Source organism: Anopheles nili, chromosome 3 (assembly GCF_943737925.1).
Source record: "Anopheles nili chromosome 3, idAnoNiliSN_F5_01, whole genome shotgun sequence".
Lineage (NCBI taxonomy): Eukaryota > Metazoa > Arthropoda > Insecta > Diptera > Culicidae > Anopheles > Anopheles nili.
Genome location: NC_071292.1, coordinates 14239251 through 14265289, shown reverse-complemented (window position 1 = coordinate 14265289; position 26039 = coordinate 14239251). Strand labels below are relative to the sequence as shown.

The 26039-nt window shown below is 47.4% G+C and overlaps 3 protein-coding genes across 3 annotated transcripts; 1 reads left to right on the top strand and 2 right to left on the bottom strand.

Annotated features, from left to right (window-relative positions):
- Nucleotides 1-5553: 5553 nt before the first annotated feature.
- Nucleotides 5554-6837, bottom strand: LOC128723433 (clavesin-2-like). Its single transcript, XM_053817175.1, has 2 exons — nt 6238-6837; nt 5554-6096 (listed from the first exon to the last, which is right to left on the bottom strand). The coding sequence occupies exons 1-2, from the start codon at nt 6835-6837 to the stop codon at nt 5554-5556; spliced, it is 1143 nt and encodes a 380-aa protein (XP_053673150.1).
- Nucleotides 6838-19117: 12280 nt separating this feature from the next.
- LOC128723477 (UDP-N-acetylglucosamine--dolichyl-phosphate N-acetylglucosaminephosphotransferase) lies at nt 19118-25622 on the top strand. The gene is made up of 4 exons (XM_053817223.1): nt 19118-19311; nt 19382-19502; nt 19560-20008; nt 25086-25622. Exons 1-4 carry the CDS (start codon nt 19118-19120, stop codon nt 25579-25581), a joined length of 1260 nt encoding a protein of 419 aa, XP_053673198.1. The 3' UTR covers nt 25582-25622.
- LOC128723476 (beta-1,4-mannosyl-glycoprotein 4-beta-N-acetylglucosaminyltransferase) lies at nt 21373-23858 on the bottom strand. Its single transcript, XM_053817222.1, has 2 exons — nt 23383-23858; nt 21373-22729 (listed from the first exon to the last, which is right to left on the bottom strand). Exons 1-2 carry the CDS (start codon nt 23856-23858, stop codon nt 21445-21447), a joined length of 1761 nt encoding a protein of 586 aa, XP_053673197.1. The 3' UTR covers nt 21373-21444.
- Nucleotides 25623-26039: the final 417 nt, after the last annotated feature.

The following is a 26039-nucleotide window of genomic DNA, read 5'->3' as shown; positions in this document are numbered from 1 at the left end:
CCCGTCATGCAACATGTCCCGCCTTCCGGAGCCCTCGCTGCCTAAAAAGCTACGACCAGGCCGGTAGTATGATTACGTGGTCTTCGCGCTCAGTACGCTTCGGTTGGCCACATAAACGCGATCCGCGTTTCAACTTTAGTGTATTTTTTCCGCTCTTCGTTTTCAACGTTTATTTCATGAATATCTACTGGGTTTTTATATCGCGTACGGTGCTGGTTATATGTTGGAGCTCTCTCTCTCTCGTCGCCGTAGGTTGGCCTTTTCGATCCCTGATGGGCGACAGATGGTCGCGAAAACTCGCACACCGAGAACGGAATCGGGACCACAAAACAGAGCAAATGCATGAATAAACTGCTCGACGGTTATCGCAAAATAAAGCGAATACGGCAAAGGACGCCCAAGAACGCGCCGTTTCCAGCCCACAGCGAACCGGGAAACGAAAGGAAGTAAGAAGTAAAAGGGCAAAAGAAAAGAAAGGGAAAACCTTTGCCCAAAGGGAAGAGAAAACCGTGCCGGGAATGGCCAGAGAAATAAACGGGTCACGGACGGAATGGTTCACGAGCTGGACGGAACGCGAGACACGGCAATGTCGCTCGACCGTTTCGGGTTTGGAGCTACCACGGATGATTTAATACCGATTTTTACTGGGCTGATTCTTTTGAGCCCGCTTTTCGATGGGGACAATTTTGCACCACAAAAAGGCTAGCCTAAGAAACCGCCAACGAAGCGAAAGGACAGAACGTGATGCTTGGTTCGAATATCGGTCGAACACCCGCTAAAGCTACGGCGATGATCTTGAGCGACTATTGGCGACTTTTCAATGGCGAGATGAAGAAAATTCGTGCAAAACCGCGAACAAAGTTTCTCTCGCCGCGCGCATTTACACGCGAACGACCCACAGATGGATCGCTCATTCGTGCAATAGGGTTCGTCGCTTGTTTGGCACTAACCAAGTCTTTCGTTGCGTTGCGTTCATTGAAACCTTCGAACGCGCTGCTTCTTAGCGGGTGTTTTGTGCCGTTCGGCAGCCAGCTAACGTTGATCGGATTCAGTTCGAGCGGCAGTTAAGTCAATGATGTGGTTATTAAATGTTCAGTTCATTCGCACGCGGCGTGCAGAATAAAATGAATAATTTCCGATCCATCCTGCCTGTCGAACACGGCGTCCAACGGATCGTCGTTGTGATTCAACTGAACGGAACTGCGGAAACAGCTTTCTTTCGCCTGCAGAGAGCCACTCTTTCATTGCTACTTTTCCACACCGGTAACGCTAGCGTTCGACTTGCGCGATCGTGCAGGATGCTAGCGCAACGGTACCGTCAGACGAGCGGAAAAACCTGTCCCAACGTGTGGACTCTGCCCGGCAGACGCGTGTGGGCAGTGACTCATTAGCGGGTGTCGTCGATTTGCACACCAAAGTGCAAAAAGTACAGCCTACGAGGCGAACGAAGGAAGGTTCCTACCAATCGGCCCGGTGAGATCGGAACGAGATTTCCCTCGGGACGTTGGCCATTATAAAAAGAGGGCGTACTGGTGGATGTTCCGACGCCCACCGGGCCCGGTCCAGCACTACGGAGATTTCGATCGCAATGAAACGAGACGGAGATGAATCACCCAACGGCAACAACGGCGACAACAACGACGACGACGACGATGACGAAGAACTGCAACATCCCACCGGTGATCGCGAATTCGTAGCGTTTGAATGCGCTTCGAATGAGTTTCTTTCGTTTTGTTTCGCTGCATCAAATAACGACAACGCCATCACGTAAACGGTCTGCAACAGTGTGTACGTTCCTCGTGTGAGAGGATTTCGACGGTCGTTTCATTTTTATTCACCGTGTACTATTATACAAATGCATTTTAAACAACCGATCGACCGATCGATGCGCATGTCCCGCCCCGGAGGAAATATATGAACGGGGGGCATGTTTATATTTGTAACAAATGCTAGCTACGCAGTTATCTTACTTCGCTAAACCTTTCGTAATCCTAACCTAATGCATGCGGGGTTTTTTTTCATGATAGGACTTCATACGCGAACAGAAGAAGCTTAAAAGAGTAATATCGTGTATATCGAACATATTCGATCGCCCTCACAAAAGCTGTTTGACTTATGCGGTTTGCTTCCATGCTAGAAATCTTTTCTACCAGTTTACAAACGGAAAGATCAAGCATCATGTAGCGAAATGAAAAAAAGCTGCAAAAACGTTGCGATGCAGTTTGCTAAGTGACTTAAACGGACGGACTAATCAATATCATTACCTTAAACGCTACACTCGACCCTATCACTATTATTCGAAATCTTTTCTGGTTTTCCTTCTGCTCACTCACACGTGAGAAGATTATTGCCCATTCACTGAAGGCCACTCTTTAGGTTTTGTGTTTATGTTTAAGCTCGTCTTCCCTTTCTCATTGGTGGCCGCTATTTTAGAAGGATCACCCATCCGATGGCGGATGCCGGAACCTTACAGAACTAACCTCGTATATGTTGGTAAGGCGTACACAAATGATAGAAAACGGTGCTCCCGTGATGCTTAAAGCTAAGATGTCCTTGTGCGTTCTGTCTCTCGTCCTTGTAAAGCCATCGGCGAGCAAGCAGTTATTCGAAATAATGTGCCAGCTTGATTTTGCAAGGCTTCGCTTTCCCTGAACCAGGCTACAGAAGGCGAAACCGATGAATGAATCATGGAGTTTTAAAGGCCCAAGCACACCTGCCCGCAGTGCCGCTGATAACATCCCCAACTTCAATGGCGATCGGTTTCGGCAAGCGTTCGTTGATTTATTAATATGTTTCGGGAAGAAAAAGCAATCCTCCTTGAGGCGGAAAATTAGTGACAACGCAGGCGCTCAGTTTGTCATGTTTTATGCGAACGTGATCGAAGCGAAGCCCAACTTAAATGGCCACATTTTTGCACATTTTTTAAGGCTTTTCTTCTACTCATTTTCAAACAGTACGCTCCCTCTCGATGTCGTGTGCCGTACAATGTAACTGCGCGAACGTGCAATCTGCATTTTCTTAACCGTCTGTTTTTCTTCTCTTGTTCGTTTATTCCTCTTTCTCTGTCCCTCTTCCTCTCGATCCATTAAAAGCCTCATGGAAGTGTCAAATCAATGGCCGCAAATGTACCGTTTTTACGGCCCTCGAGCGAACAAGCGTAATTACAGTCCGAGGATGCAATTAAGTGCATTTATTAAGTCGCATCTTGGGAGAGCTTTCATCTCAAAGCCCGGTAGATGGATAACGACTGGAAGCAAAAAAAATCAAAAGAACACCGGTCGCGAGCGGATTTATTTTATCTCTTCACGTGCACTTTTGAGAGCAAAGTGCACATCGTTGTATAAAAGTGCATTACTTGCAGTGTTTAAAAAAAACCCCTAACGAGATTTAAAAAAACGAAACCAGATGGTTTTTTTTTTCTCTCTTTTGCACGTTGCCTTGTTGCAGCACCATATTTTAATGAAGCCCATGTCACGGCAGGATATTAAGTTTTAATTTCCTTTATGCCGCTCGCAAAATTAATGCCCATCCCCTGCAGGCCCATCGCGATCGATTGACCACCGTACGGGAGGTGCTGATTGCATGGCTAGTGCCGATGGCGCCACCTGAAACGACCCAAGGACCTGCCGGCTTCCCTCGTCGTACGCGTCACACAACACGCACCGAGAAGGTGAGCATTAAAATATGCATGTATACCTGCAGCACCCGACCGGACCCGTACGGACATCGCTCGCGGTCACGCCAGCCAGGAAGTGCGCAACCCCAACGTCGCTGGTGACGCCGTACTTGTGAGGCATTTACGTGCATTTACTTAGCGCACACAGGAGACGAGGTAAAAGGAGTGTTGTTTGAAAAGAAAAGGGGAAAAAAAGAGCCACATCAGCCAACCAGCCCCTTTATATTGATTCCGACCGTGGGCAGTTTGGGAAAAATGTTCCGCAAGGCCACATGGCGCAAGGGTCGCTTTTGCTTAGGTGGAAAACGAAATTTACATACATATTTACATCGTTCAAAATTAATGCCACACGTACCATGCACCGTTGCACTGGTTTTTGCTGTCCTTCTCGCACTTCCTGCGTGATTTATGCACCGTACGGGGTGGTAAGCAACGCCCCGTTCATAGCCTCACCGGGGATTTTGCGGCTCCAGTGCCTGTTTTCCTGCTCCACACAAGACCGTAATGGCGGCATCATTAGGGCCGCATTTGGGTGCGTTCATCGGCCGCTTTCCACGTACGGGGCCGAGAAGTAAGCCACAGCACGACTGGGAGGGAGAAAAAGCGAATGTCAAGCCGCAAGAAAGTATCCGCCTTTCTCCCCGAAAACGTACGCAACCACGTGGCCTAGTACGGGTTGCGCTGCGTGTGTGTCACATTGCTGACCGCAATTTTGTTTGAATCGCGCCAATCCGTCGCTATGGCTACCGGACGTGTTGTTGAAGGGAGAAACAGGACGTGAAGGGAGGGCGCATTTGAGGGAGGAAATAAACCCCCTAGTTCCACCACGAGACACGCACCCTTGCAGCTCGCCTTGAAGGTAGGTGGGATAGCAAAAAATAAACGGCTAACAAGGACATCAGTTCGCGCAGACCTGCACCTGGCTAAATTGGGGAGGACGTCTAGGGGCGTTCGCGTTTCGTGGTGGACCACAAATGGACCGGAAGACCTGTACAAGGCCAACCAGGGTTGGTTGCTCAGGTTTTGCGCCCGTGTTTCGGCGCACGCAGCTTTACCTCGATCCTCTAAACTGCGGCCTCCTGCGTTCGCGTAACCTTGACCATCGGTGCTGGATGCGGGGTAGTAGTGCCCCACCTAGAGGAGGGTGATCGTGCGCAATTGGTTGTGAGTCATCGTACTAGTCACTTGCGGGCGCGTGATCGGCGATGGTTTACTTATAGAAAGTTTGTAGGACACTCACGCTTTGCTCGGCTTAAAGTGTCACCGGTTACGTGTAGGAATTGGATGTTTTACGTTCGAGAAAGATGTCGAAACATTAATCGAGAACGAGGGCAGGACTTGCGAAAGAAAGCTTTAAGGGTTTTAAACCTCCTAGCGGTAAGTTAATGATCAAGCTGTAGCGGCAAGGGCATCAAAACCACTGAAAAAGACACTCCTAAGTAAGGTTCTTTGGACTTTGCTCCGGTCAGTCGTGTCGCGTGCTAAAAAACAGTTTACACAACACGCATGAATCACGCCAAGAGCTAGAGAAAAGCTTGAGCTACTTGTGAGCACTGTGAGGAATCATAACCTCAATGATCGTGCCTTCGAGATGCGCCATCTAGCGGGCTTAGCGAGGATGTATCAGCGAGCTCGCGCTTGTTCCCGACGGGAAGATCGATTCCAAAGCTACCTACTCATCGAAAACTTGCGCACTCTGTCTTGTCAAAACTTTAAGACCCCATCCCACGTCCAACCGACAGCCGTTACCACCACGAGCGTTTCTGTACCTGATATGAGATCATCATGGCGCAGTGCTGGCCTCCGCCGGCCACCGAAACGATCCAGTCTTTATCGGGACGGTGCGGATCCGCCATCGCTGCCACACGGTTCCAGCGTCACAATTCGCAACCACCGGCCCCGGTCGTGACACCAAGCAGCGTGTTTGTGGCCGGATCGTTTGCTTTCGCTGTTAGAACGCCGATCTTCACGGCTGCCGCTTTGGTGGCCGCTTTCAGGAACTCGGTGCCATTTCCCGGTGACAGTGATCTGGGTGGTGAGGGCGAACGGGATGGAGCTGGTGATAAGTCGGCGCCCTTCCTGTGACCTCCAACTGCCGGCACAAATTGTGCCGGCGTTTTCGTGTAGATCTGCGTCTGGCTGAGACAGTACGATGGCGCTGGCTTGGTGACGGTTTGGCTTGATTCGAGCAGTTCGTGGTACCAGTTGAGTGGGTTGAAAGTGGGACCCTCTCCACCGAGTTCCGTCGGCAGGATGTCCCGGGCAACGCAATCGTGCAGCGTCGACAAGTTGCTACCGTGCAGCTTTATCCTGTCACGGGTTTTCTCTTTCAGGAACGGTCGGATGACGGCCAACGCCGCTTCGACGTACCACGGTTGACCGATAAAGTGAATCGCCTTAAATCGCACCGGGAAACAGTCCTGTGGTTGAAAAGAACGAAAAAAAAAACGAGCTTTCTTAGTGCAAACTGGCAACAGGCTCTACTAAATGCTCTACTAATTTCCCATCAGAGGGCGCCACAAACAAACAAAAAAGTCACATCAAACGTTTCGCGATCCTACCTGCAATCCCTCGATCATCAGCTTGAGCACCTTCGGGTTCAGATTTGACGACTGACGGAAGGTGAAGTTGGTCCAATCGACGATCGCAATGAAACCATTCGCCTGGTTCTGTTTATCCTCCAGCAGCTTCTCGATCGTGAGCAACATCGCCCGGTACACGGTGACTAGGGAATAGGACGTGTAGTCCCAGTTGGCGGTAAAGAACACCAGCACCTTCCGTCCACGCCGATCCCGATTGGGCAGCACACCCGGAAAGCCATCCCGCAGTGCGATTTGTATCGTTTCATCCAACACCGACAGTCGCTGCAGAAGGGCCGCATTTCGCTGCCGATACGCGTGGTAGTTGATCACCAACTGGAACGCTTCGGTGACGTTGAATTTTCGCGCGTACAGAAATCGAAACAGAAACTCGTCATCCTGGAAGCAAGACTTGTCTTTGAGTGCGTAGTCCCGGCTCGCTCCGATCAGCTCCTTCAGTGCGATCAACGCCCGACTCCGGTCTGTTGGTTCGTTTCGATTGAAACCCAGCTTCAGCTCCGATATGGTCAGATTGTGCCGGTACCGATTATTGGACCACTCGAAATCGCAAATGTCCGACATGGTGCTGAGGGTGTGTTTCACGTTTTTTTACAGGCCACCCAAATCTAAACCTGTCTGGACGGGGCTCAAAATGAAGCCGAACTTTGCACCGTGGATTAAGCTCGAGCTTTGGCGGTTCGAATGATATCAACGAGCCTCCCTTTTTTTTGGGGGTTGGAGCCGGTTCTAAGAGTCAGATTAACACCTCGCTCGCTTCACGCGCACTGGGCGTTGGTTTATCTCATTTTACGCCACCACGATTCACCCACTCTGGGTTCCCTGGGGGAGTTGGGAAAACACGTTCGTCGTTGGCTTGCGGGAAGAAAAAAAACACACGCACGAACTAATCACGGACTCTAAAGCCGCCACAAAGCCATCGTGAGCCGCTCGTTAGCACGTTCGCAGGAGGCAAGACAGCAAACACTGGAAAGACAAAAGGAGCAAAAAAAAGCGGAACAAAAAATCAGTTTATTATAATTGCGAGCGCCAACGTTGGTTTTGGGGGAAGTTATCTGATTTATCGCGTGGAGCGATTAGGTGCGATAAAGAAGGCGAATTCATAATTTGTTTTTTTTTTCGAATGCTAATTCATTCGAAATGGAGTATTTTTATGAGTTCAAAGAACGGGGTTCTATTCCTGTAGAGTTGTACACTTATATTGAACCTACAAACAAAATCCAAAGCCACAATTTCCGGTGGCCACACACGCTCGTAGGGGATGCTGCAATACGTAATTCTGCCATTAGTCATCAACTAACGCTCGAAAGGGGTGTGTTTATCGACGGCGTAGCACGCAGCGTTTGTAACGGCCCGTCTACTTTCTTCATTTGTGGACACATTAGAAGCAACAACAAAATTAATTCCATCGAAACAATGCACCCAGCGCGAGTGGTGCATAATGCACGCCAGAGCGCGTGGTGCATTAACGGTTCCCGTCCACCCGACGGAAAGTGTCGCATTCCGCGGGCGAGAATTGCACTCGGTTGCACCCGATGACATAAGTTGCAGCGTGCAGTGGAACGGATGCAAAAAGGAAAAAAAACAAATGACGAGAGCAAGAAACATAAAAGAAACTCCGGTGCAGGGCGTCATAGATTGCATTCCTTTTTGTTATTGTTGCTGGCGCTGTTGCATCTGCATCACGAGTACGGACACCACGTTGGTGTGGGTAAATGGAGAAGTAAAAAAAAAAAAGAAACAATTTGCAAACCTCTACGTAATCACAACAACGTGCTAGTTGTGCTGGACGCGATGCTGGCGTGCGGTAACTTCGGTGAAATTGAATTCGTAAAGTGCATGCGGAAAAATCGCTAAACAACAACCCACTCGGACTCGAAGTTTTAATGAGTAAAATATAAGAAATCATAATCATGAACGCGGGTGCGATGCGGTGGTTCAAGGGTTGTTTTTTCCGCCACCACGAAGTCAAATCATGTTTTCCGCCGGCTCCGAAGCCGAAGGTGTAGGGCCACAAATAGACTATAACGATGGTGGGTGATGGTGGGCAGCAAAATTCAACTCCCCTTCTTTTGCAACCCTTCCCGTTTTCGTAGCTAAGGGTGATGGTAATGAGTGTGCATTACTCGCGCAAAAAAAAAGAGACCCCGCAGTGGTAAAGTTTGAATTTGCAATCCACACGAAGGACTTCCTGAGCTCGTTGCGGGGAAGTTTTACGGCTTGCCAGACCCCACCCACGGCTGGTAATCTTATATTTAATTTCGTGTGGCCCTCTTGCGAGGGCAGAAAATGGAACCGGCTGGCCGTTTGATCGATAAAATACGAAATTTTAAACACACTTTTAACTGGCGATGTAGCAACGCGCTCTACGCCATCGTTTGGTTTGGTGTTGTTATTTTAAACAGAACACTTTTTTTGGCACTTATCGTCTGACTGTTGCTGGAACCGATTTTGGAACATCTCAATCAAAAATACGTTAGACTTTTTTTCTTCTTAATAAAAGAAAACCTATCATCCCCCGGTGTTTGCGACGACCAATATTTTGATGCCACATGACGTGCGTTGAACCAATTTATGACACAACCTAAGAGGGTTAAATGTAAAATATAGCCCTGTAAAAGCATCGATAAATTAACTCCCCCCCATGTGTGGGAGGGAAGCAAAAAATAAAAAAAAACTTTCCCACACCACAGCATCCATTTGCACCTTGACTGGATGTGCATCGGGCGTTGTTGCGTGGTATTTTCTTCTTCACTGCAACCGTGCTCTTTTCCACTCCCACCACCTAATATGAATGCGTTCATTGCCGGGCCGGCTTCAGCAAAATGAGATCATCACCGACCGCTAAAGGTGCTGAACGAATAGATAAAACCAACCATTGCGGGGGCTCGGAATAAAAATACGAAAAAAAAGCGCTCCCTGGGGGTGGGCCATCGGACTTCCGTCACAAAGTTTCGGTGTTGAGTGAATAGAGATAAAAAGCAAATCTCCGGGAGCATTCCACCCCAGCGACCATTTGCATTTTGATTGTTTTTTAATGAACGGACCACCCCCCGAAACGCACCAACGAAATACGATCTACACCGGCGATGTGTTTGTGAGTGTGTCCGCGCGTTGTCGATGACTCATCCTTCAGCTTCTCTAGCTGCTCATGTGGATGACTGTCGATTTTCCTTCTCGATTTCTTTCACCGCACTTAAAGACATGAATCATTGCATCTAAAACCAACCGTCTTCGGGCTGAAAGTGTGTCCCTGAAAGCGCTCGTTGGATGAAACTGTCGCCTTAGTGTCGTGTTGCTGGCTGCCTTCTCCAGCAGAAGCAGTTTATTTTATACGTTTCTGCTCCGGATCGTAATTACCATCATTAGCGTGTGCCAGTCGATGCAATTGCCTCGGTCAAGAACGTTGTTTGTTGGCCATTTTTCCCGTACAGTAAACGACCGCTAACGTTTGCCTTACACATTGGATGGGGATAGAAAATAAAACGCCCATCATCATCAGGCGTAAGCTAGCAAGGGTTTTTTTTTGTGCAAAACTGCATACCCGATTGGACGCCTGCCAATAGTCTGCGAAACATTTGCCACATTATTTATGAGCGATAAAGCCACATCCTCGGAGGCGTTGCGTGGGACTCCCGGACGAAGGAGTCACCCGGAGTGCTGCCAGAATGCTGTCCCCGATTGTCCCCGCTGGCCAGTTGCCAATCATTTGCAAATGATTTACGACAACAATTTGACGAAGCCGTGCCCGGGGGTATGGCGTTTCGGCTTCGGCCAACATTCAAAACGTCAAAACGTGCCCAAATTTAGACAATGTTCCGCACAATTATTTTCACTTTCCAACCAGCACCGGGCGTGGTTGGGTAGGCCGGAATTAAACACCGGTGGGGTCGTCGAAAAGACGAGCACTTTACGCTTGGTTGCGTGCGATCGAATTGAAACCGAGCCTAAATCGAAACCTTCTTATTTTCCCCCCACTAACCTTCCCGTGATTCGTGAGGGGAAAACTGCAACTGCACAAAAGCGCACGGGTGACCGAAAAACCTAAATACGACACATTTTAACGCCGGTTGGGGGGTTTAGCTTCAAGCTCAAAATTTGGAGCTACCACGCGTGTTTGTGTCGCATAATGCGAACGATTCACAATACAATCCGGTGATGATTAAACTCCGGTAACCGAAACCGACCGGTAAAACCCAGGTGGTACGTGCTTGCGCTGGAAAATTGCCAGAAAAAAAACGAACCACGGTGTCGGTGCGTCGGGATAGGAAAAGCCCTACGAGAGGTCACGTTTTAGACGCAGACGATTTGCTTCCATTGTGTTCGGGGAGGGAAAGAAAATCATACCATAAAACAGGAAGCACACACCGTGTATCGTGTTACGCAAAACGGCTGGGATCTTGTAGATGGATTGAGTGAGGAAGCAAAAAGCGCTGGAAAAACAAACAAGGGGTTTATCTTCTCAGCTGGGCGGAGGTAAACAAAAATCGAAAGAAAGAAATGCACCTTTTTATGGCTTATTACGTGATGTATGCGTTGAATTGCCGACAAAGTGAAACGACACGGGCAACTTCTCTAGTTTCCCAGCAATGAGCGCTTTCTTCCCGCAAACCCGCGTGGAGTCGGAACGCCGTAGAAAGTCACGTTTTATCGGTACATCGAAAACCGATAAGATTAGATGGGCTGTTGGGCGCTCCCTTTGGGAGGAAGTACCACCAATGCCCTGCTCAGAGTTAGAACAGACGGTGTTTTCCACGCTTTTGCAACGTTATACATGTGATGCAACTCCTAACACGTCACCACGTGCATAGCCGGCTTGTTTAGTCACTCGTTTATCATTGTCGTCTGGGGTATTTTTTGTAGATAAACGGCGAGAAAAAAACGATAGAAAAGAAACCTCGAAATAGTTTCGCGCTAGAATCGATTGGCATCCCCGGCAGCGAGACGCAGATTGTGAAACGATCGCGCCAACGTGCGCTCATTTGTCGCCGGGAAATCACACTCGTAATTGAATCCCGCGTGCAGCCAAGGTGTAGTTTGCTGAGGTCGTCCTTGTAATTTAATATCGACTTTTGCTCCCCTTTCTGGCCAGCGCTCACTACACCGCAATCAATTATCACTCGCCCGGTTCGATCGACGCTGGAACCGGTTCCCGTGGAGTTCTCGGCCGGTGCCGGTAACGGCTTTTTAAAATGCGCTTCCCAGCCGAGCGGGTTGGAAATTATCGATGAAATAACAACAGCAACAACAAGAAGGAAAAAGTTGAACGACAAAAAGACGCCTGCCACCGGCGGACAACATAATAATCGCGACAAAAAGGGTGTCACGTACGGCGGCCATGATTTCTGTCTCCGTGGCCACGTCCGCCTGCAGGTGTTGCACCTGCTCCGTCTTCTAATCAAGATCAAGCCTCATCCTCCACCTGGGCCTCCCATTGGGCGGTTATGTTCTTTTTTTTGCATTCCCTCATGACAACTTTAAGAACCAGCTCGACAGTTGTTCTGGCACTGTTACTTCAGGTGTCACGATAGTGTACGGATCGGTATGCAAAGCAGCCAGCGTCTGGCGATCACCACGAGCGATCGTAACGTACGAAGCTGGTGAATGGTCTGAAGCAAAGGACGTGCTGCTGGAGGCTAGCTCGGTCAAGAAGCCCACACACGCACTCTGGCGGTTGTGGAATGCACGACAGACACCATGCATTAGTGCCAGTGCGTAGGAGCTCAGCCTGTCTCGTCCCGTCGACTAGGCGGCCATTAGACTTCACGGAGGCTCTGGAGGTGTAGCTCACAGACTGCGAGCACTTTAACACCTACGCCAAACGGGGACTGCTGGTTATGACATAAATTCCCGTGAAATTGCCAATGTGAAACGAATAAAAAAATACAGCCACGCACATTAACCGTAATAAGTCAAAATGAGAAACGGGTGTTTCAAATTTGGGATCAAATGGAGTTAATAACAGAAGGTCCAGTAGTGGTATAACAGTTTGGCAGCGCAAAGATCGTGAGACTTTGTACCGCTAGCGACCAAGAATTCAACCCATAAACGGATAGGTTATGCTACAGGTCTCACCAAACGCCGCAAACGTGCTTACTGCCTGGCGTCTGACCTTATGTGGACGGCCGGAGTACACTATCCCAGCTACCCTAAACGATCGTCACTTTCCCAGCTGACAGACGTCAGCTGGTATTGTTTGGATGCTGTGCGCCATTTTGAGATGCCGCTGGTTATTAGATGCGAATAGCTCGAGCAACACCGAAGGCCACCCACTGGCGGGGCTGGTTCGCAATAATGATGATTCATTGCGGCACGTTACGCCCGTGCGAGGTCAGTTAGATCTCGCGAGTGCAAAAGTGCACACAACGCTCTCATCTGGCACAAGGTTGCTATTTTTGTTTTTTTTTTCATTCGTTCGTAGAGTTATATTGCGCCCACTTTGTGTCGAGAACACAAAGAGGCATCCACGATCGTTCCGCGAGATGTGCAAAGTTCGACGCTATCGATCGGAGTTTGCCGCAAAATCGCACCTCACGTTCTCCACAAGGTTCCTCAACTTGCCGTGAAGGTAGCAGCACGGTACACGGCTCAAGAACTCACTCCCTGTCCGGTGCTCAGGGTGACAGATTTTCTTGCTGCGGTCGAAATCTCACCCGGTTTAGCGTGGGTCGGTTACATTGTCTCGCAGGATCAAGAAGCGAGATGAGAAACCCTACGATGCACCGAAGTCTGGTGACGGGTTGGAACGGCCATTATCGTACTGACAACGGGAGAAGGATGTCAACAGGTTAATGGACGACGGCTTTTAGACGTTGCGATCAAGGTCGGCAACGAAGAGAACGTAGATCTGGTGTTGGTTGCTTTTTAACGTGGGCTTTTTTTAACCTACACCATTTATCGCGTTGACCACTGGAACTATTCGCTGGACTCGAGCAGAATGACGTGCATGGGTGTAGCTTGATAATGAGTCTAAAGACTACCACGCTAGAGGGGTTATTAAACTGAAAACATCAAGCTAATTACAACACAACCACCTTAAGCCGGTCTTAACGTCCAGCCTATGAAACCAGCTCGAGAGATCACCGTGATCGATTGCATCGGGGATTTATCGGATCCTCGCGATCGATTGGTTCTCCGATTTCCCGAGGCAGAGATCGTAGGGAGTACGTTGGAATCGCGCAAGTCACCATGACCAAAACCGAGCCAGACCGCGGTCCGTTGGCTGTGGTTCTCACACGAGTATCAAATGGAGCCGTTCGGAAGTTCTTTGGCTTCGGATTGTCGGGTTGGGTCCTTACTTTAAGCCCTTCTGCATTTCGGCTGGAATTGGCCGCCGAGAGAGCATTAATTATTGCGCCGTTCCGGGTTTAGATCCGAATGTCTGATGGAGAACAAACCGGCGTGAAGATCAACAAACAGGCTTCCCTGTGGAAACTCGCCCTTGATGCTCAACCCGCTGCTTATTCACATGGAACACAGTCATCTACAGGCATTGGGGAGAGTTCCACACGGCGATCGGCACTCCGGGAGGGGTTGCATTTTATCAGATTGCACGTTTGCGTAACCCGCAACCAACCGGACCGGGGATGACCCAGTCAGTGAAGCATGTTGCACAAGCTGTGTGTTATTTCGATGTGCTTCCGTACGTGAACATGACGCGTGGAATTACGTCAGTGATCTCCACCAAAACGCCCTGTGATGTGATGCATGCGAGGCAATTTACCATGCAGGCTTATGGATTGCTCGAAAGAAGGAAAAAAAAATAACCAACAACCAGAGTTTGGCGTGCGAATGTCCGGTGATTTGAGCCCTCCCAAAGACAAGCAGCTGTAAAATAATGCGCTCTTGATGTCGACACGCTTGGCTACTCTCTGGGGTGGAGGCTGCATTAAGGTGACACCGAGAGCACCCTGAGAAGGTGGTTTTTGGTGGGAAATTTTCGGCATCACACAAAAGGCTAACCGCACAAGGTCAAGGTAAGCGACCATCCGGAAGGCTGGCATCGAGATTAAGGCAAGCTGGTTGAGAGAAGCCGAATGGAAGCTGAGTAGAGTGGCGCACCAACCGGAGGTAATTATTTCCGCGTGCGCGAAACGCAAAGATGAGATCTTGCCTTCAAGGTCATATTTAGCCGATTTGCAACACCGGCCGTTTAATGTCACGACTTTTTGAACCTTCGCCATCACTGACAAGCAGCACGAGGCGCAGGTTCTGGTGTCCCTAATTAATCTGATTACTCTATCCGCTTGGTTCTCCGGGTTGCTACCGGTTGCGCCATACGAAAGCTCTCATTACGAGCACAAGCGAGTCCTAATTAACGGCGTCCCTTGCGCGTTCCCTAATCGAGCCGTGCGTCGTTAATATGTAGATTGTGTGCCCTTTATCGGTAGGGCTAGGGCTGGGTGGAAAAATTAAATCACCCTCGTGCATGGTGGCAGTTTCTTCGCCGGGAATCCTCTTTCGCTTTCTCGCTCTCTCTCTCTCTCACTCACATCCTGCTGCCCTAATTCGCCTGGATGTAGGTTAAAAGGGACGCCCTAACCGTGTGAGCTAAGGAGGACAATCTTATGCGCCGGTGCTCGGAGGATGGGAGAAAAATTTTATAAATAATGTTGCACCAACGGAGCCAGCGAGCCGTGTACGTGTTTTCCCTGGCTAGCGGACACTATGCGCCCTGGCGGAGGACCTAAATGGACGCGACAAGTATGGCGCGTAATGTGAATCCTATGGAAATCCCGCAACGAGAAGGGTGCCAACGCACCCGGGACAGCTGGAATGTCGCCAGGATGGCGGTGGAAGCAAAAACACCCCGGGAAGGAGTCTATTTACACACATACACAAAGCGGTGCGTAAAAATAGCACCACCCGGGAGCCGTTTGTGCTTGTGAAAGGTGAGCAAACTGGCCATTAGCTCGCTTATAAAATAAAAAAAAAACAAGAAAAATGCGCACCTCCATGGTGTCCTTTGGCAGGATATGGTTCAGAAGCCTTTGTAGGCACGTGGGTGCCAAACACCGAGCAGCTTCCGATCGATTTATGTTCCTTTTTTTTCCTCCACTAGCATGCCGGTGGAACAAAAGCCAACGTACGAGTGTGTAGTTGGGGTCCTTCCAGATATTTCTTAGATGGTTGTTTGACGGGTGCTGTTTGCTGCAACACGATTCCACCCGGTTTACGAAAGTAATTATCATACATCGTCCTTGCGTTGTGGTTCAAAGCACTCCGTTCTGCTGATGTTTGAAAACAGCCCCTTCTGCGGCAGAACACGAACCAAATATTCTTTCTATTCACCCCCTCCTCCGGGTGGTAACGAAAAAGCCTAAACCTGTTTCTATTTGAGCGCCCCACAAAAAAAGAAAATGGGAGAAAAAAATAAAAACATCCCGACGGCCTAACGCGCACACAGTGGTGTCCGGAATGCGAAATGGAAAGCATCCCTCTGGCCAACGCCAGGAATGCAGCAATTTGGGCAAGAACCTTTCCCGAAGCGCCTGAAAAATGTGCGTCCGTTTCATCTGCACCGTCCTTCCGCCTGCCCGCCCGTTCGCCACTGGTGGTGCCTTCGAATATTCTGACGCCTGAGGGGTTGGAGCTTTTGAACGATCGTAGCGCTGCCATTTTACCCTTGTGTGTGGTGGAGCTTTTTCTTTACTTTTTTGCTTTTGTTTTTACTTGTCTCTCCCACCGGTGCTCCACCACCACACCGTTCCGTCCCTCCCGCACCCATTCGCTGGTTCAATTGCGCGGGTCCTCAATTAGAAATCGAGCCCCGAAACGAGTTCTCGCCCCGTCTCTGGCGTGTGAGTACGTGTGCGTGGGGGCTGCGTGATCATGCGCCGCCTGTTTCCGCGCGATCTTTTGTTCGCGATCACACCAACACAAAGCACAAAGCAGCCTGCAGCATCAGCACCATCGTCGGTACGATCGATCTCATGGGGCTTGTGTACGATCGTGTTTGAATAGGGGTGGTTTTTTTTTGTTTTTTTTTTTTAGATTTGGTAATCTCGTTCTCTTTCCCACCGTTCCCTGTGCGCGAAGGTCGAGGTCGTGTGTGCGTTCTTCCTTCTCCGGGGCGGGTTCGAATTTGATTTTTCCTGGAGAACCGTGTTTGGATTTACGCAGGGAAACATTCAAAACACCGAGCTAATCAGGTGCAGAATTTGGTTTCGAGCTCGATCGATCGAGGTTCTTAATCTTCCCACCAGGTGGAGGCTGATATTCGATCGGTTGGGAGGGCTGCAAGCATTAATTGCTTCATTGCTGCCCGCAATTATCCATTTCGATCGATTCCCCGGCCGTATGAAGCAATCACTCCTCTCTTTCGATGCAAGCTAACGATAAACATGGCGCGACGATTAAAATAACAGCGTAGAAATATGCGTAAAGCATTCCTACCCAACGTGTCATTCGAACTGTGACGAGTTCGATCACAGGACAGGACATTCGAACTGTGACGAGTTCGATCGATCACAGCTATAATGAGGGCTTAGTTGGTGGGAGTAGGGCTGATCGGGTGGAAGGGTTTAAGCTGTCTTTTTTATTGCACCGACAAGGAAGAGATTTCATAGTGCAATTGACGCAATGGTGGCATTCTTCGAAAGACAGCAGAGTGCTAAATAATTTGCATTTTTTACTAACACGACTGGTTGTGTGGTTTGTAGCTGTGTTGAATATTCTCTCCACAAACTCGAGTAACAACGCACGCTACTGTCCTTTTTGGGGCGTGTATCAAAGGTAAACAGTTTTTTCATTGCAGTTTTTATCTAGGGCCGTTTTCAATTCCACCCTCAACACACAGTGACATGGTCTGTTGGTTAATAGTAGCACCTGCTCATCGTAAACCGACTTACATCGCCCGAGTAGCAAGCATTCATTAAAACGGGAACGTAAACGTGTGGTAAATTTTCTGAAAAGGCAACATTTTCAGCGCGACTTGGCGTTGCATTCAAGCTCGTTTATCGTACCCGGCTCGGGTGAGGTGCAGTTTAGAGATAGGGGTAGAAATTAATTTTCCTTACACCACCTTTGGGGAAGGCGTTTCTATTTTAAGGGAAGAAAACGACACAACGGACGCAGAGGCGTTCTGGTGCTGTTGACGAAAAGCTTCAGGGTTTCTGCCACGTGCGCTTGTTTTTGGTTACAGCTTGGTAATTACCTAGTAGCGACCTGGCCGCTCCGTTTATGCAATCGCTGGGCACGATGTTTTCCGTTACTTTCCACGGCACAACATGTGCAGGCAACGTGCTCTGGTGGGTGAGGAGAAACGGGCTTTTCCTAGCACCCGAGCCGGCTTATGACGCAGGCGAGAACGTGTCACACTATTTTCCCGCGGTTTCACAACCACTACACATGCGCGTGGTGGCCTTTATTTGCGTATCGTGTATGTTGTTTTACTATGCACTGCGTAGGGAAATCGTTGTCAAGTTCGAGATATAGCGAACATACCGCATTCGGGGCTGGATCTATGATTGACACTTGGATCTATGATTGATTCCTATCTCTAGCCGTGTTTGCGCCACCGGTATAGACGGAGACGGGAATCTTCTATTGCGGAAGTAAACGTTGTTGTTTATGAAACATCACCATCTATTATTTATTCAACACCCGCCAACAATCATAACTGCGACACGTAGCACTGTTGCCTTATGCATTAGCAAACTCGTCGAGCACAATGCGGTTTGGAATCTTTTGAACCATTTATATTTTTGTCCACGTGAATCAGACAGGAGCAAACAAAACTTTTCCGACAGCAAATAAACAGTAAGTTTCGTTTACTATGTGTGTTTTCCGAGCAATTTAACGGAAACAACATCAAGGCGGTTTTCTCGCGTTATACACATAATTCAACGCTAGCACATAGATTTTTCAGGTAGAAGCGCGAAATCAGTTGGAGTGTTCATACTTAATTTTATTTCATAACACACCACAAAATTTCACTCCGTTATATCTTTACATCTACAAAATTCGTCGTCACGCGTGTTAACTCATAGCAAGTTTGCTCATAACATCCACTTCAACGATCATTCTACAACAGGCACACTAGACGCACTAGAAACGCACAAAACACACGGATTGCCGTTTAGATGGCGCAAAGCTTTAAAGCTGCTATGCACACACGTGCGTTGGAAGGTAATTGCATCAAAAGTGCATTATTGCACAATGACCACAGCAATACGGGTAGTTCCGATCAACGCAGCGCGAACGTCTCGCTTTGGCGGTCTGTTCTCTATTAAAAAGTCGCTCGGAAACGCCGTAAGGCCGAAACTTTTGAACATCTGTTTGTGTATCTTTGAACAAAACCTGAATGCCTGTTTGCATATAACATTTTTGAATAAAAAATTGATCATTTTTATTACTTAACATGATAAAATGGTTCATAAGAAGGCTTCATTTGAGTATAGCTTATCTATTTTTTTATTTTTTTTTTCCAAAATTAAACAAATAAAAAAATTTTGGTTCACTATAAAAAATCGGTTGCGCCAGGCTGACGGCAAAAAACAGACTGTATATTACAGGTTATTCTCTTTTATTTTGAGCAAAATATCATCAATTTATTGGAGGAGGCTCCCAAATTATTGTTTTTCTATAAAATATACTTTTGGTTGCATACACAGCTATAATTTAATAAAGATAATACATAAACCATATTCAACTACGATTCGATACGAACTTCAACCGGTTCAGAACCGTTTCAATTGACTTGCATTATTTTGACGTTGCATCGCCGCGTCAATTGCAGTTTGTTGACGTTATTTACATCATAACAAATTGAACGTTTAGTTGTTTTGTTCCAGAATATCGTGTAAAATAAGTTTAAATACAATTTGTTCGTTGTTTGTTAAAAATGGCTTCGTTTCACTGCTTCGATTTTGACGTGTTAGGTCAAACGGTTTCTCTCCCGGTGCCTTTGCTCGTAAATGTGGTCATTTCAGTCGGGGCTTACTTTGCCGGGGTCAGTTTGATTCCGAAGATGAAGCCAATGTTCATAAATGCAAACCTGTACGGAATTGATATGAATAAAAAAGCGAAGCCAAAGATGTAGGTTTTACGATGCACATTAACAAAAAAAGTCAACTTCTTTAATGACATAATTTTCAAATTATTACAGCCCTGAAGCGTTCGGTGTCGTGACGGGGTGCATATTTTTAGTGTCCCTATTTCTCTTTATACCAGTGCCATTTTTGAGGAATTTTTCCACCACCATCCAGGGTGATTTCCCGCACGATAAGGTATGGATGCATTAACTGTCGATGGTTTCAATCTTTGTTAATTTTACCTGATGATAGTTTGTAGAATTTATCGCCGCCATGCTCTCGATTTGCTGCATGATTTTGTTGGGGTTCGCCGACGACGTATTGAATTTGCGGTGGCGCGATAAGCTTTATCTTCCGACGATCGCCTCACTGCCTCTACTGATGGTGTACTACACCAACTTCAACTCGACCACGGTAATACTGCCGAAGCTTGTGCGTCCCCTGTTCGGCCCGTCGCTCGATATAGGCATGTTGTACTACGTGTTCATGGGAATGCTGGCCGTGTTCTGCACGAACGCAATCAACATTCTAGCCGGTATCAATGGGCTCGAGGTTTGCCAGTCACTCATCATTGCAACCTCGATAGTGGTGTTCAATGTCGTGGAAATGTTGAGTGGACATCACAGTGACACCCACGAATTTTCGTTGTACATAATGCTGCCTTACATCGGTGCTACATTAGCGTTGTGGCGATTCAACAGGTGAGCCTGAAGCACCATTCCTTGTATTAGTAGAAAAATAATCACATATTCATTCATCATAATTAATTTACTTTTCTGACACTACAACTGGTTAGCAACCTTCTGCAGAAGATTTCGGAAACATTTTTTAGCAAGTTCGTCGATGGTGGAACCATCATTTTGATCGTTTTCTTGTTAAAATTTAATCAAAAAAATGTTAACACTTGCCCAATTTTTCCATATGATTCTGCTAAGAAAAGAAAACAGACAAACCAATCCATCGTAAAGTAATTTGAAATATTTGAAGTTATTTTATTAAGCAAACGTTACCTAAGTTACAAAACAAACAACTAGCATTCGTATTAGACCACTAGTTTTCCCCAGTCTATCCATGTATGTGAGTGTGGATCTCCTCAGTACAATCGATTTGCAAAATTTTGCATAAGAGAAAAACATTTGATAAGATGTCATACAAATCGTTCATTTCGGTAGATTTTTACTACACATTTCTGCTGTATTTCTAGTTCCCATGCGCTTCGTCCTTACAACCCCAGAACTACACTGATCACATTTGTTTCATTGCCTTCTTTGGAGATTCTAATAACCCCAGCTCCTATGCGGAACCGATTTGCCGTGTTTCTTACTAATATGCTGTTACTAGATTCTTCTTTGCTAATAATCGATCGGAAGAGAATAACTCTTTGTTACGAAAAGAAAATTATACCAAGACCCTGTTAATGCCAATTAAGTCACAGTATCAAAATCTGATTGCAATACGAAATTGGTGTCTAGCTACAGGTAGTTCTCTTGTGTAGAGCTTCATTCTAGCGAACGAAGAAAAAGATGGTTCTCTCGTAAACAAATGTTCGTCCTACTGCTATCCGACTTATTGCTTGCCTGTCAAAACTAGTCCATTCCGTACATTAAACGTTCCCTGTAGAAAACGTAGAGAAAGGTGGTTTCTTCTGTGTAAATATCAGTGATATCAGTATTGCGCTTAGGTGCATGCACACGCGCGTTAGTCTTCCGATGAAAGAGAAGCGGGATTGCGATGTTTCGGTTTGCTTGAAAAGCGTTCAAGTTTATGGTGTTTTCAGCTTGAAAATCCTGCCTTGTTTTGTCTCGTATACGATGGACTAATCCATCATGAATTTATGTTAAATGTTTCCTAATCCCTTATGATTATTTTAAAGCGGTGCGAATACTTTGACTAGTTGATTAGATTTTTGTCTGTTTTTTTTTGGTTGCGTACATGGAGAGTGATTATGTGATGTGTTCATTGGCCTTGACATGTAGTGGTAATGGGATGGAAGAATTCGTTTAATTATCCTTGCGGGTCCGTATCTTGCCCTCTCCTTCGCCAAGTTTCGCTTATCATCGGACGCTTGACGGACTCAGGTACGACTCCCCTTACGGTAGAAGTCAACGGTTAGTAACACCGGTTCAAAACCTACGACCTAGCTAAAGTAGTCATCCTCTGCTAGGTTGTCCTCCCAGCGGGCAAACAAATTCAATACGATGTTGTCAAACTTCCAACCATTATCGCGCACATAGTCCGGCATGTAGTACTTGTCCGTTCGCCGGCTGAGCCGATCGAGAGGTCGCTCACGATCCTCGAAATCCTTGCCGGCCGCAATTAGCTGTTGCACGTACTCTTCGTTCAGCACCTTCGTGCGCTTCGGATCCGGTAGGTACACCGGATCGGCCGCCCGACCAGCTGCCGCTCGGTATTCAAAGTATTGCACGATCGAGCCCGGCTGGTAACACCGGCGGCAGTACCATCCACCGAAATGGTTAAGATCGCCTATCAGCATTACCGGTTTCTCGATCGCAAGCAACCGATCCGGGTCGGAACCGTACACCTCTCGCAGTGTGCCCACTTGCACAGCTGCACTACCGATTACGGTGTTGTTATCCGGGTGCTGCCAGAAGAAACCGTACACGTTGTGCTTTAGGCGAAACCGCACTGGTTGTGGCCAATTATCGTACCACCGGAGGTACGCTACTGCCTTGCGGTTCAGAATCTCATCCGTACTGCTGAGCAGAACAATATCATCCGCCTTGATGGCCCCTTTCGCTGTGTATTTTTGCAGCTTCCGGAACACGTTTCGTCCGCTGCACGTGGGATCCGTAACGACAAGCACACGGTCCCGAAGGGAACGTAGAAAATCTGTTTCCTCAACGTGGTGGCCGATCGAAGCTCCGTTCGTTTCGACTGCTTCCGTCGTTCGATCACACAGCACAAAAAGATTCACCTGGTCGGCAAGCTCCATTAGCTGAATCTCTAAAACCTCCACACTGACGAAGGTGCTCTGGACGATGTAGAAGATGTTGCGTGCGACAGCCCGTGCGGAAGCCGGTTGATCCCGTGGTGGAATTTTTGAGGTGATAAATGCACGCCACACCACCTCGGGCTGCCCACAGTCCGCACCGTGCCACTGTGGATTGCAGCGACAACGACCCGTGCCGTCCTCGCCGATCATTACCATGCTTTCGTCGCCTACCGCGTACACGGTTCCCAGCGCTGGTCCGTTTCCGTTATTAAGCTCTTTGGCTTTGCTGAGGGTGCCGATATCTACCGCTGGCACTCGCCCTTCCATTCCTGTATGTATAAGTTCAGTCTCATTGTTGCCGATGCTGTCGCTTTCTAGTTGCTTCTCTTTGGTAGCCACCACCTGCGTGCCTTCGATAAAACACAATTGTCGTTTGCGATTCCCCTGCCAGTCGCTGTAGAGAATAGTCCTGTTCAAACAGAAAAGTGCGGAAATTTAAAAAAAAAATCCTCGCAATTTCTTAGCGTTAATTAAACGTGCAGACGATTAAATTGAATTTGACGGTGTTGTATGCCGAAGATATCGGTCAATACTACAGCTGCGGAAGTATCGTATTCGCATAAACCTTTGCAGTTTCATGTCACTGGGTCAGGTCTCCACCCACCGGTACAAATGCTTAAGCCAATTAGTGAACGGCCGGCGACCCCTGGCGCGATTCATAAGCATCAACCGTGCGGACAGAAAGTGTGCCAATTTGGGATGTGATTTTTATGCTTGGCAAGCAAATTGCCGTGATAGCAACATATTCATTTTGCATCGTTAAGAATCGTGCTTTTGCAATCACAATATCGTTGATTACAGTGAATTAAATTTTATTTCCAGAAGCGAACGAACTACCCAATCTTGAAGGCAGGCGTAATATCAAGAGGATGGGAAGAATTTAACAACAGTCTATTTTACAAGTTGCTTGACAGCAAAGTTTGCCATGACCTTCAACATGAATTTGCATGGCGTAGGAAAAAGTTGCCCATTGCAAAAGCCGCACCCTTTGCGCCAGAAAGTGTGTTATGAAAAGTTATCAATTTTTAGAAGTTGTTAGACTGATTTAAGAAGGATACCTACTTGAAATATTTATCAGCCCGTTCTGGTTTGGCCACCTTGCGCTGAATCCATGGCTGATACTTGGGATGCCGTGGATGTAGCAATTTATTTTTTAACAGCTGACCACTAGCTCCGTAATGCTTCCCACGAACTGGTGCGTGATACGCAATTTCACCTTCAGGCGTGATGGAATTGGCCACATTGCTAATGGCAGCTGCCTGTCGGTGGCCACGAGCTGCCTCTGCCGTTCGATTGGGGATGAACCGTACGCCGAACGGTGACCAGGCGGACAGCGATGCCGCGATCCGATGCACCTCGCCTCCTGCGACCAGCTGCTGAGGCTCAGCTGTTTCTGGTTGGCCATCGATGACTTCCTCTGTCTCGGTCGCGGTCGATACCAGCAGCGAACCGAACAGGCAGATGAGCGATATCTGCAGCAGAAACAGACCCCATAGGAGCAACCGTACGTCTAGCTTGCGTTTGGCAACCGGAGACATTCGGAGATGTCCGTTTCCGCACTACCCCCTCAGGGGTGCACCGGAATTGATCCGATGTTTCCTCGGTTCTCCTGTTCGAGCGAACGGAGGTGCAGGAGGGCTGGGCAAAAATCTTTGCTCAGTTTGCCGGCAGCTATTTTCAGCAAACAAACGGGATAACTTTCACGACAGCCGCCCACTTTGAAAATGGCTGTCTCGTCGCCCACTAGGTTCAGGATACTACCATCTAATATCAGTAAGGGCGTTTACTCGATTCGTCCTTGCGTCACTGACACTGCTTCTACTACTACTGCTGGTGCTGTTGTTGTTCACATTTTTCCTTCGGCAAGACTAAGAAGCCGATGCAATGGAGCTGCCCTTGCGTTCCTACCGTTCACTTGCACCGACTGTGAGATGCAGCTCACTTGCACTATTACACAAACGCTGCAGCGAACCCAACCCGTTTTGCATCGCGAAATATGTGGTCGAAAACAAAAAAGAAGTGAGTCACCGTGCAGCAAGCAGATGTTTTGTAGGCAGCAACATTTGACAGCAGTGTTGCCAGTAGCACCGCTTTAATCTATATCCTGCAACGATTATCCTTAACGTGAAGCCACGTGGTTTATGCACTAAATATTTAAAAAAAGGTATGTTTAATTTTAAATTACATTCATTTATTTTTGCTAAACTTACGATGTTAAATACCTTAGGCAATGTTTGTTATAATTTCTAAGGCAGAAGGGGCGATGGGATTTGATTTGGTTAGAAACTGGCTTTCACTGGGATAGAAACCCGATTTTAACGAATGTCAACTCTTAGGTTAAAGTTTTAATTCCGTCGCAGGTCCAAATTAAATGATCGTCGACCCGTAAGGAGAGGAGATGCTCTTCCGTTGAAATGTTTAAGTATACGATCATCTACCTCCAGCAGATTGTTAACTGAATTGCGAATTTGCGAATAAGGATAAGATTGCGAAAGGATAAAATACAGATTGACTTGCGTTAAAGGACGACGAGTATGATGGCCTTCCAATAAGATTTGGAGCACGTTTAGATGGATATTGCCATTGTGGCTAAGATTTCATCTCTTTTTCAATGATAAAAGAGCACACTAATCTACACTTCTCACGCGACAGTGGGTTCTGATTTTGATTTGCAATTTTGCAGCGCATAACTTATTAATTGAACATATGCCATCATATGCTACCACATTCAATTACCCATTCAAATAATCCACTTCTCTCCACAGATATCCTTCGGAGGTGTTTGTTGGTGATACGTTCAACTACCTATCCGGCATGACATTCGCCGTGGTCGGCATTTTGGGTCACTTTAGCAAAACCGTACTGCTGTTCTTCATTCCGCAGGTGCTCAATTTTCTTTACTCGGTCCCGCAGCTGTTCCGGTTTATCCCTTGCCCACGCCATCGTATGCCAAAACACGATCCAACGACAGATCTGCTGCACTTTAGCCGCACGCAGTTCCGTGTGGATGAGCTAAACGTGATAGGTCGGCTTTGCTACCACCTGCTTCGCCAGCTACGGCTTATCCGATGCGAGATGGACGCAGACGGGCAGACAGTCACATGCAACAACTTCACGATCATCAACTTTTGCATCCTTCTGACCGGACCGATTCGGGAGGATCGCCTGAATCGATTGCTGATCGCTTTCCAGCTCACTTGTGCGGTATTCGCGTTCACAATACGCTATCCACTGGCGCATTACTTTTACGATGCCAACTGATGCTTCATTTCATTATGCTTCTTATGGCAAACAAAAAATGAAACACCAAAGTTTCCTAATCGAAATTCGGAAATCAATATCAATAAGGGAAAATGTGAAAAAGCTAGGCTTACAAAATTTTGCTCGAAATATTTTCCACCAGCTGAAGGGGGAAAAATAAACGAAATTGATTTAAACTATGTTCTCGGTTTTTCTTTCATCAATAATAACGTCCCGGCTATGATTTCGAGCGAAGAGTCTGTTCTCATATAAGGTATATATGTTTATTGTGTATGTATGTTCTGCTTTTCTTCCGAAGGTACACTATTCTGATGTATTCTTTGCAAACTTTTGCTACTTTCTAACATGAGATACGACTGCCAGATAATTTTCTTCAAATACGCGGTTCAACTTAAGTAATTTGTGTACGTGTGTTTTTTCACTTACTGACTAAGGCAAGAAAGTGAGATTTTCTTGTA